At 43.9% G+C, this 12,247-nt stretch overlaps 1 protein-coding gene across 2 annotated transcripts in view; it reads right to left on the bottom strand.

Annotated features, from left to right (window-relative positions):
- il11ra (interleukin 11 receptor subunit alpha) overlaps window positions 1–12,247 on the bottom strand; it is a 39,489-nt gene that overhangs the window by 8,474 nt on the left and 18,768 nt on the right. For both annotated transcript variants that reach the window (XM_076163883.1, XM_076163882.1), the window contains exons 2-4: window positions 4,063–4,159; window positions 774–840; window positions 118–284 (exon numbers count right to left, since the gene is read on the bottom strand). In XM_076163883.1, coding sequence (XP_076019998.1) covers window positions 118–284; window positions 774–840; window positions 4,063–4,159 — 331 coding nt within the window. The remainder of the gene's footprint in view (window positions 1–117; window positions 285–773; window positions 841–4,062; window positions 4,160–12,247) is intronic.

Below are 12,247 nucleotides of genomic sequence, written 5' to 3'. Positions count from 1 at the left end.
GTAACTTTTCATAACTTTAGGTACAGAAACCATTGAAACTTTTGTTTGACCAAAACTGTTGTGGAGCAGTTGAGGACAGAATCATATCACTAACATCAGGTGTACACACTGACTTACGGCCCAGTCTGAGGTTGACGGAGTGAAGGTGGACTCCCTGGTTGTCATAGCAGCTGTAGTTGCCTTGCGCCGACTGGTCGGCGTGCAGCAGGACTAACGCTCCGTCAGGCGTGACTCTGTGCCATGGCAACACTCTGCTGCGGTCGCAACGCCACTTCACAGGTGTCCTGGAGAGGAGAAGGTTCCACTTTAACTGACTGCATTCATTCGGTGACATTGAATCGCGGATGAGCAGCCACAGCAATAACAAGTCCAGATCTGGATATAATTACGCTGTCATGTTTAATTCATTCCAGCAGGATTTTGTGTTAAAACACTGTAATTTACTTTGTTGATGTGCACACTTGTCCTCATCCTGTCTCGTCTACAGTTTCTAACAAATGTTTACAGATTGGTGTTCGACATCTTCTTTTTATTATCATGAAGATTTCCCCCAGATAACCCATTAGGAAGAGAACTAAACTCTCACTCAAAAAAGCTACTGATAATGTTAACTTTGGCACATCGATGATCACTGTTCATGCACTGCATTCTGGTCTATTTTGTGTAAGTGTGGGTGTAATAGTTTGTTCTACCATGCCATTTGATGGTTTAGATGAAAACTTAAACCTTTTTTGTGGGATTTGGAACCCGGTTTGTCAGCTTCCTGTCCTCACCTTATTTGTGACGTCCCACATGCCAGTGTCACGTTCGACTCCAAGCGCCCATACTGCAAGCCCGACACTGCAAACACACACAGACAGACACAGACACACACACACACACACACACACACATCAGATGAAACTTTACAGGGTGTTATTGTCTGGCTTGGAGTATCTGCACAATGCAGAATGTGACATGCGGTGTATCTGTATTAATATGATTTAAGCGCCGCCATCTACAGTACGGTCACAATAACATGACCTTACAAGGCGAGAAGACGAGGAGGACCTTGCTGAAGAAGCTTTGGCACACAGTAAAAAGGCTACTCCAGCGCGCTTTGTTTGTCTGGATGATTATCATTATTAAAACACACTTTGTCATTATCAGGATGTCAACTTAAATATCTGAAAAACAAAGAGGGGAAGGAAGAGAAGACAAACAGCCCGACTCTGATTGGACTCTTGAAGCTAAATGCTGCGTTTTAAACTCAACCAAGTGATATTTTACTTATAAACTCTGTAAACGACGAGCTCCTGGAATGAGACGGGGTTGGTGCTGCTCCAAGCCTCACCGGGAATCCACCAACCCAGTCTGCCTACGAAAGGTGTAGCGCTTTAGAAGGACCACGGAACTTCTGCCTCCTCAATCAAGAGATGATTCAACGTCACTTGTTCGGTGATCCCTTGGCCAGAGGACCGCTAAGGGCCACTACGGTCATTTCCTCCCAAACACTGCCACGTTAGGAGCGTCTGGAACAGAACGGCCTACAAAGGGACCACTTATGACAAAGTCGCGTGTGATTACGGGGCCTTCTTTTACTGTGAAACCGTGGCAACGCCACAACATGCAACTGATTTAATTGACCCGACATCCTGACACACACCACTCAACCATTATGTCACTTCACCCCTGCTCCAACTATGGTTTTTCACACAAATATTGGATGAGATTAAAGTCACAATATGTCTGCAAGTGTGAGATGAAGATATGAAAAAGAGACGGTACTTTAATATAGAAAACAGGTCGGATTGGAAACTAACTCCACATTTGAAGCCAGACTAAGTGCAGCGGATCCCTAAGTAAATATTTGCAGAGTTGATGCTCTATCTGCAGATGGTGTGCGTATAGGCTTGGTTCTACACTCTTGGCTCTGTTATGAAAGCTAGCATTTAGGGCACATCTAGTTAGGGAATAACATCAATTTACCTGCCAGTCACACACACACACACACACGGTCATTAAAACTCTATCTCACTCACTTGTGTCGTATGCAAACTCCCCACTGGCTCTTATTTCTCTTGGTTTTTATTTCTTCATTAAGTTTTCAGCGCAAACATTTATTTTGGTCTGGTTTCTTGTCTATGTAACAGAGCTAATTGGTGTTTATTTATTTATTCAATGCTCTTAAACCTTGTCAAAGAAATTCCCTCACTTGCTCTCCATACAGAGAAAATCTGTATTACCACATAGGAACTTTATGAGCACAAGGCTGCAGGAAGATTACGGACATTTACAGCTAATCAGCAGTGGAGGGCGACAGAAACGCATTTTAATATAAATAAAGTGAGAAAAAACAAAGCAGACTCTCAGAGATGCAGAGATCTCAGATGTGTTAAGAGCTGCAGTGAAGCTGCTCAGGTGAGGAGACGCCGGTTTGCTGCATCTCCTGCCTTTGTGCTTCTTCTTCTTCACTTATCTAGTTGGTGGTGATGTTTGAAAAGGCAAGTTAGAGTGTATCTGTGGTAATGTGTGAGTGCATCATAGTGAGGTGAGAATGTAAGATGTTTGTAGCTGAGATGAGAGCTTGATAGTAAGCAGGACTGCTGCTGTGTGTATTGATGTAGCAGTATTAGTTATTATGCAACACTGACACACACACACACACACACACACACACACACAGGAGTACCCAGGGACTAAGCGCACTGCAGAGACTTGGCTGTCCTGAATGTGTGTATTCATGTTTTATTGGCAGTGAAGAACATTATTCCCCAAAGCCGCAGCGTTCCACTCATATCTGCTCCCGCCTCTGGCAAGTGGGACCAGACATGAACACACACACACACACACACACACACCGGCACACACACTCATGCATGCAGAGGGGCTGCCAGGTTTATCCTGACGTTAAAAATCAGATGTCAGGGTGGAGGCAAGAAAGTGCAAGCTGGATGAAACTCAGTACTTTCAAAACAATAAAAAAGACTCCTTTTGGAGCCGTAAGAGGGCAAAATTAATGGCAGGGTAAAAGTTTGACAGATATACAGTACCTGCCAGGCTGACAGAGTGTGTTCCATTATACACTGTACCACAGATTCATTAGAAAGAAAGAAAGAAAGAAAGAAAGAAAGAAAGGCTGCATAACTGTTTGTATGGCGCTCCACGTGGTTGATTTGATTTGGACGTAACCGAGCCAAACTCCTGATGCCAGAGACTTAACAATGGGATCACTTGTTTGCATAGTGCTAATCCAAAAGAAACAAAACAAATTCCTACACACCCATTAAACATTAAATTAAATAAGCGCGTCCAAAAGCTGGAAATGAAAGAGAAGCGCCGTGAAAAAGAGCCGTGATTGGTTTGGACAGCAGAAGACGAGCGATGATCTGACGACTTCTCACAGCAAATCTGTCATTGATTTCTGGTCTGTGTGCGGCGGTAAGTGAGTGAAAACCGCGCGGCGTATCCTTCTTTCCCCCCTCAACCATTTGGACTCATTTCTTCGCTTCTTTTGTTGGGCGGCGGTATCAGATCCCACGACTGCTCATGGTCACGATAAATCAAAAGCACCCGCACTACTTGGAATTCATTCTCAATTCTCGATAGTGTGCGTCTTCGTGCGTGTGTGTCTTTGTGTGTGTCTTTGTGTGAGTGAGTGTGTGTGTGGAGTGTGCACGCGTGTTTGAGCACTCTTCTATTAGTATTTCAAACTCTGTTGGACTCGCCAGTGGAAACATCTTTACAAATCCATGTCGTGCAGCCAAGCATTGTTCTAACCCACTGAATTTACTTAAGAAATTGTAATTGAGGGCCCAAAAAATGTGGAATTGACCAAATGTATCCTGGGAAAAGGTGGATAAGATGATGCAGAGTAAAACAAACTGCTGAAAATGCGGATTTGGAATGTTTACATGTTACGGTCCTACCATGTGGAAAGTTTAGCTACTGCAAGCTACTTGGAAATGAGACCTTTGTACTTCCTTAACGTAGCATGTATGGCCCCCTAGTGGTTATAGTTGGGTGGAACGGCACTGAAGTGTTTTGTGGGGTGAGATCTGTGTGTGTGTGTGTGTGTATTACCTTCATCGGTCCAAATCTGAGCACGACTGGGATACAGCGACCAAGACAGAAACCAGATGACTGTCAGACACACAGGACTGGACAAAAGGCCTGGCATCTGGAGAGACAGACAGGCAGACAGACAGACAGACAGGTACGTTTAATTAAGCCTGGTACCACAGACGTCGACATTAAGCCAAAACACACTAAGCCACCCCCCCCCCCTCGTCTCCCACCTGTAGCTTTTTGTTTGTGTTTCACCACATTAATCTTTCACCACAAAAGCAGAGATGGAAAAGAAAAAAGCTGTTAATGTTGCTTCTCTTTTTTTCCATTGACCTCTTTCCTTTTTCCAGAAACTCTGTAAGTTCTTGTTCCATTTGTGTTGAAAGAACAGATCCCCCCCCCCCAGTACTCTGCTGAAAATGTATTGTTGTGTAGTAAATCAACACAAACTGGACAGGACAAGACTGAGCAATGCTGAGTCTCTCTCTCTCTCTCTCTTTCTGTCTCTCTCTCTCTCTGATATATTTCTATCCTGAGGGGACATTTACGACAGACAGCTGTTTTGTGTGTGTGTGTGTGCAGACGTGTGTGAAAGAGAGAGATAGACAAAGGTGAACAAACACACACACACACACACACACACACAGACAGACACACACACTTTACTGTTTTCTTATTCCATCAGCGATTAATGCACCTCCAGGCCCATTTAATTTATAACTCAGCACACACAAACACGACAACTTAATTGCCGACGGTGGAAACTTCCTTATGTGTGTGTGTGTGTGTGGGTGTGTGTTTGTGTGAAATTGTCTCTCTCTCTCTCTCTCACACACACATGCACCTTTATCTCAGGTACCACTTCTCTCTATAGAGCTGAAAGGGAGAGATCCTCATGATAAGCTTATCAACGCTCTACATTACACCTCTGTCCAGCTCAGGTCAGAGGTGAGGGGTCAACAACGAAAGGATCAAGCACAGAGGCGAATCAAATCTGCGAAAAATGACTAAACGTTGGCGTGCAAAGTTGTTATTTTGAGTTGGCAGCTCTGCTATTTTGACTTCTTAGCTGGTATCACCGGATATGAAAGTTGTTATTCCGACTGATTGCGGTAACTTGTTCTTCTGAGACAAACAAACATTAACTCAATTTTAAAAAGTTGAGATAATTGCAGGCTTAAACAGCAGCGGATTACATTCCAGAGCCAAACGTGACCCTGTGGAGGGCATTAAACAGTGTGACGGGGGTTTTTTTCCTCCGGCCAACAAGTAAAGTGAATTACAGAGCCCCTGAAGTGACGGCGTTATGTAATGGACACCAGGCCGGAGCTAATTAGAGATGGGAAACAGCGCTATTGTTCCTTCTTTAAGTTTTGTTATACCTTTCACATATGCCAAGGAACTCAGCGGGTCAGGATATCTCCAAACATGCAAACAAGTTCAACATAAGTGAGGCGTCCATCAACACATACAATCTGGCCTTAGGTCCAGAACCTGCAAGACAAACGTTACAGTTAAAGACGCGCAGTTTGGTCTTTGGCAAGTAAGAGCTCCCTGGAATTCCTTGAAAGTAATTTGGGAACTCCCTTTGTACCTTTGTATAATTTCTCCTGGTCTAACTTGTCTGCTTTGCCTCGCTCCGCTTCATAAATCTCAATCACTACAAAATGGCTAACACATGTACGAATCCTACATGTCCAATTCCAATTGTTGGACTCCTTCAATCAAGTGTGTTTGGTTCTCTGAACTTGGACCCAGTTCAGCTCGTAGAGGAGAACTGTTCTTGGAAGCACGACGTAGCACATAAGCCAAATATTATCACAGGCCAGAAAGCAGACACACATACTCACTTTAAGGTCATATTGGCAAGACAGCAAAGCCAGCTATCCTTTCCCACACACACACACTCGTGCAGCTGTTTATAGCACCCTGAGTGTCATCAGTCATCACCCTGGCACCTGCTAACCATCATCGCCAATGATATCTCAATCTCTATCAGCAACGTTTGGGAACGAACACAACAAAACAAACCATCCAAACTGGAAAAAACACAAAAAGCAGACTGAGTAAAATCAATACAACAGGCCACACAAAGTAATTACTTACAATAAAATGAATTAAGAGTTCAATGTTTGCAAATGATGTTGCGTATTTGATTGATTTTCACTTTACCATGCTGAAGACCTTTGAGTAAACTACTAGAAGACGTACGTGTTCTCACAGCACATTCTGTTTCACTAGCCTCTGCATGCACGCATCATTTCTACCTGCGGACTTGAGTTGCTATGCATCACACAGACGTCTAAGTACACAGCAATTCTTCAGGCTATTCCTATTGAATGTGAAATGGGCCGATGAGTGGTCTCAAACTTTTCAATGAGAAGCTTTTAAAGAAAGAGAGCGGGATGTCTCTATTTCACCCTTTCTGTCTCAGCGATGCTTTCAATGTCAGATCATTGTGAAGCAAACAAACGGCAAACAAATGCAAAGCGGAGGATAAGTGAGGGGCTGACTCATATCTGTGTTCAGTTAGGGGTCAGAGGTCACAGTTTCCCATTCTACTCATAATGTCTTGTACGTTTGGGGATGTCCCCAGGGGAGGAAGAGCTGGAGGCCAAGGCCAAGAGGAGGAACATCTAAGCTACTTTGCTTAACCTTCTGCCTGGACCTGCATAAGTTGTGCAACAGGGATGGATGGAACGTGGCGAAACCATCAAAGTTCTACTCTTCTTCTAATTTTTTTTATTAAATGTCGTGTAAACACCTTCATCACTTTGAGACTGAGTAACAGACCCTGATTTTGCTGTTATAAATTCATTTATTCAAGATTGTAAACAATCCATTGGTTTATACAAGCATTCTGCACTTGCAATTACTCTCCTCACGCACTTCCTCTCCTTATGATCAACAAACAACTGAAACCGTTTAATTCTACACTGGACATTTCACTGGCATACCTGTTGGATTCGGTAAAATCTGTCTGGTCAGGACCGACTCTGTGAGAATAAACCCCCCAAGCCAAACACATCATCTGTTTGAAATTGTGATTATGTGGATATAATCAACATATCATCAGGAGGACACGCTGTTAGGCTTCGCACATAGACGTGTTGTGATGGTGGGGAACAAGCAATGGGGAGAATGTGTGAGGTAACTAGGAGCATCTGGGGGCGCTGACAAACAAAACTGCTCAATCAATCGATGGGTTATCAATCACTTTAGAGAATTACACTGCGAACTGATGGGGAATACAACAACGCCATAAAAACATTTTGTGCCCTTCTCTTAAACTGCCAAACTTATTTAACTGCATAATTAACTTTTACTAGACTCAAACGTCTCAGCTCCAGGTTTTTCCACTAATTACAATGTCCACGACACTTTTTATCCTGAATCTTTCATTCAAAACACTCGAGTCCCAGACAAAACTTTAGGCAACTCCTTGTTTGCTTTTTAAAAAAAATTAGGTCACACATTTAAGACAAATTCAATGAAAAGTTATAAATATATATATAAAGCTATAAAAAATGACTCAAGACACCAGAAGTTGTTCAGGCTTGAATGTAGTAATTGGATTGTTTATCCAGTGATTCTGCCTGTTGTAGACGCCTGTGCACCACGACCCAAATCCAGTTCAATGCCATAGAATTAAAGAAAAAATAGTTTTAGTGACTTAACCACAGCGAAGCATCACGGCCCCATTTCACCACCACTCGTTATCCTCAATCACCACCGCCGGGCCGCTACGGCATATTGTAGCGAGTTTGGGCGGGAAAAGGAGCGAAAGGAATGCAAATATATGCACAAGAGAGTGATTGACAGGAGATTTATTTGACTTCTTCTTCTTCTCGTATGAGCAGAATTTTGCAGGAGAGAGGCATACGCCGATAGAAAGCGCACACATAGTCCTGGAAACCCGACACGGTACGGCAGACGTGAACTGTGATTCCATTGGGCGTCTTGTGATCTCGCACGGCGGTGTCACATTCACCACTGCAACACCGCAAACTCAGCAAAACCAAATCTCACCGACTTCCATCTCCTTTGCTTGCTTGCATTCCTTCCGTCTCCGTTTCTCCCTATCGTCACAATATACACCCAGTGTTTCTTTACATTAGCCGACTATACTGCAAAGGATAACTCACAAGCCAGTTATTAGAAATGTCACTATGCAAATGAAGCTTGTGCTGATTGCATCAAACATCACTAAATGGAAACACGTGTTTGCATGCCTCAGATGAAATGGCCGAAGACTATTTCATCGTTTGAGAGTGAAAACTGCTTATAGACGCTGCTGACAATAACCTCCAGTTTGATCCCAAGGACACGCCACACGCTTTCTATCGATGTCTCGCCTCCTGCGTTCAGTCTCTCACATACTCTTATTCTGGAGACACACTTTTTCTTCCACCCGGCTGCCCGTCCAGTCCTTGGCCGCTTCTAATCCTCCAATGCCCGGACGTTCAAGGTTCAGCAAACACATTTACGTAAAGGTTTGTGACGGCTTACCTCCTTTCCCTTTCCTGTTTGAGCTTTTTACAGATCACCTTCCCCTCACTCCAAAACTGTTCCTCTTCCATTAATCACTATCTGCTTGTCTTCCACCTCTACTTCCTTCACTCTCTCTTATCTGTCTTGTTTTCATCTACTCTCTCTCTCTCTCCCGCTCACTACCCCTTGTGATACCTACCAAGGTCCGCTAAACATTTACACAAAGGCTCCTGGTTCCCTTTTTCTGACACTTGGGAACAATAACGTTTCCTGTGAGCGAGGGCGCAAATCAATCCTGTCAGTCCATCAGCGACGTGTTCCTGCTCATACTTGAGTGTCGCCGGCATGAATGATGGCTCCCACTGTGTTCGCATGGCGAGTCTGTCCCACAGTGTGTAAGGCTGTACTTAGTGAACGCAAAGGCATGACAGGACTGACCACACCAGGTTCCACCCCGAAATTCTGAGCTATGATTGGCCGCGGTGGAGGCAGGACCATCAAAAGGCCGCATATTTCATCTAAAAACTGTGTTTCTTTCTGAAACGCCAACCAGTAAGTTTCTGCTGCAGTGGTTACCAACTGTGGAACGTTTACCACTGCTGAGACTTGAAGCGCCCCCTGGTGGTACATTAGATGTCTTTGAGAATCAAAACAATCATGGATGGGAATCCTGCTGTAGTAGTGTAATTTTTTTCAACTTTGCCGATCACAATTCAGCCAAATCAGTAGAGACTGAGCTCATTGACAAAAGAGCTCATTCATGCGATGACTCCCTGTGGTAGAGAGCCACAGGGCCATGACACACTTCTGATATTACCACAAACCACTTTTCTCAGTGGCTGGAGGTCTGTGTGAAAGTAGCCACAGCGTCATCCCGATCAAACATCTTAGGAGCTAAGCCTATGCTCGACAAGTGAAGCAGAGAACCTGCAAAAAGCTAAGTATTGTCCAAAAATCCAAGAGTATTTTTAGTTTAAGTACTCAAAAGTGATCTGAAGGGACCAACCGCTGTTCGGCCTTGCTCTACGGGCAATTAGGAATGGAATTTCAACTCAAGCAATCACTAAAATAGCCTCAAACAGAGATAAAGAACTGAAAGTGAAACGGCTTCATTTGGTATAATGATGTAATGCGTCTGTGTGTAATTCTGTGGTCTTAAAGCGATGTGTCAGTTGCAGATTAGAGTCGCGTCCATGTGACCAGCAGGGATTCATGGTGTGACAGCTGCCTCACGGATCACAGCGGATCAATGGATCACGCCTGGGACCTATGCATGTTTAAATCACTCCAGTGTGACAAGCACAATGTATGCATGGACGTCTATCTCAAGTTTCTATTCATCTTTATTCCTTTTCCATCTTTCCTTCCCTGTTGACGGAGGACCACAAGGAGACTCTCAGATTTCAACCACTCTTTCTTTCAAAAGATTCTGTGAGTGTGTGTGTGTCTGTGTGTGAGCCCAAGACCCTCTGTGACTCACCCCTACTGGACACCTTTCTGCTGTAACCCTTCCAGTATAAACCAGAATAGAATGGGGAAGCAACTGTAGCCATGGTTATTGTCACCGCGATGCACACTAAAAAATGTACACAAGAAGACACACACATACACACACACACTCGCTCACACACCACTGTTGAGAATTTTCTGTTTGACCTTCAATCAATCAATGTATTGCCCCATTTGGATCGTATTCTCTATCTGTCTCTTCTCTCACTTCTTCATCTTCTTTCACTCTATCACAGTTATGTCGTCGTCTGTTCTGCCTTTCAAACTGAAGTTGGAATAAGAATAAGAATTTAGTTAGTAAGATAAGTTCGACTTGAAGTTAAACGTCATCCCCCACACAGTGACTGGGTCGTCCTTGATGTTACTTTTAACTTTACTGTACCTACATTGAAAGGACCTGGCTGATTCACTCAACCAGAGAAAGAAACCTGAAATGGTTGAAAGGATAGAAAAGAAATTACTTAGATTGCCAACGTTCCTTCTTGGCTACCAGTGAAATGGAGGTGAGGGGTCAGAGGCAGTGTCCTGACGGAGGACAAAACAATGGCGGAGGAGAAGCAGAATAAATCAGAGGCGACTGAGCTGACAGTGTTTCTTTCTTCAAGATAAAAGTAAATGCAGAGTTGATACTAAACGGGCTTCGCGGCAAAGTGAAGTGCGATGAGTAACCTAATCCACACGGGCTTTGTGTTCCTCGGTCCTCTCCGTGGTCGCACAATCCCACATGGTGAGTCACTCACACTCTGGCATGCTGCTGCACATTCAGGCGGCTTTAACGAGGGAGGGGAGCGAGACAGAAAGAGGGAGAAAGAGAAAAAGAAAGAGTGAGGAGGAGGAGGGGGGATGCAGCAGAAGACAGGCGCGTAAATACAGGGCAAACAGAAACGACGCGCAGACGTGGAATGCAGCCGCTGGAGTCAAAGCGGCTCGAAAACAAGCAGAACGCACACCGACACACACCAACACGGCCACGCACACGTCCCACTGTCCTGTGACAAGATAAATTATTACAGGATGTCATGATCATGAGAAGTCATTAGAGCTTATGTCATAAATTTAAGATTAACTAAGACTAATGCGGAATTTTACTGGGTGTGTGTGGAGACGTGCGGAGCCCAGGACAGAGGAAATGATGGGAGAATTAGAGGAACTTAAGTACAAAGCAGTAATGTGTGCAAGTGTGTGTGTGAGAGAGAACAGAGCTTAAGTGTGTGTGTAGGTGTAAGTTAAGTGTGTGTCTTTGTTGTGTGTGCATGTGCACTCAGCGTGCACTGAACCAACAAGATAGGGAGGTCAAGCCAGAATTTGTGCCATGTTAACACAGGCAGACGACAATGGCTCTGGTGTTTACCCCCGTCACTACGGCAACCTGCTGCATAGCCTGTCCATCTGACCTTTCCAAGGCGATAACAACGCTGCTCACTGAAGTGTGTGTGTATGTGTGTGTAGGGTTTGATCTCCATATGTGAAGCCTCTGAGTGTGTATCTGTGTGTGTTCTTGCTTTTGTGTTTTTGGAATGTGTGTAAGCTAAACTACACTGCATTATTTTACAGCCTGACCAATACTGAATAATAATAGAAATACTACATCTGAGGTCTTAATTTAACTCTTTGTGTGTGTGCTAAACATGTGAGGACAGGAGATAAGACGTGTCTCGGAAAACAGCTTCTGACTCCTTCTACAGGAGCATTGCCAAAGATCATACTCTGCCCGTCAGTCCTTCTTCCTCTGTCGTCTGCTGTTCGACCACTTCATCTCTTTCTCTGGCTGTTTCCCCAGTGATAGCAGCTGACTTCCCTTTCTGTGACTCATTGAAAATATAAAATTTTCCAGAAATGATGCAGACATCGATGAAGAATTGATTAAGTGGGTCGTTTTGGCATTCAAGCCCAAGGTGAGGATAGGAAAGTCACAAGCCCTCAACTTTGAGTTTTGAGTCCTAAAGAAGTTGTATTATATATCATACATATTAGTTTCCACAAAAACAATATGGTTAAATGAAATTTCACCTCTATGATACCAAAAACACAATATTTAACTATACAATATGTGTAAAGTGGTGTGGAAGTCGACTTGCCCTATTGACCTGAAAGTTCCACTGGCCCAATTAAATGTAGAAAATCTAATTAGGACCTCATTACAGTAGAACTGTCAATACGACCAGAATCTCCGGTCTTCCTCCTGTCAAGCTGAGGGGAA

The sequence above is a fragment of the Genypterus blacodes genome, unplaced genomic scaffold (assembly GCF_046128005.1).
Source record: "Genypterus blacodes isolate CSIRO-AG114 ecotype Tasmania unplaced genomic scaffold, CSIRO-AGI_Gbla_v1 ptg000133l_1, whole genome shotgun sequence".
NCBI lineage: Eukaryota > Metazoa > Chordata > Actinopteri > Ophidiiformes > Ophidiidae > Genypterus > Genypterus blacodes.
This window is presented reverse-complemented; position numbering and strand designations above follow the sequence as displayed.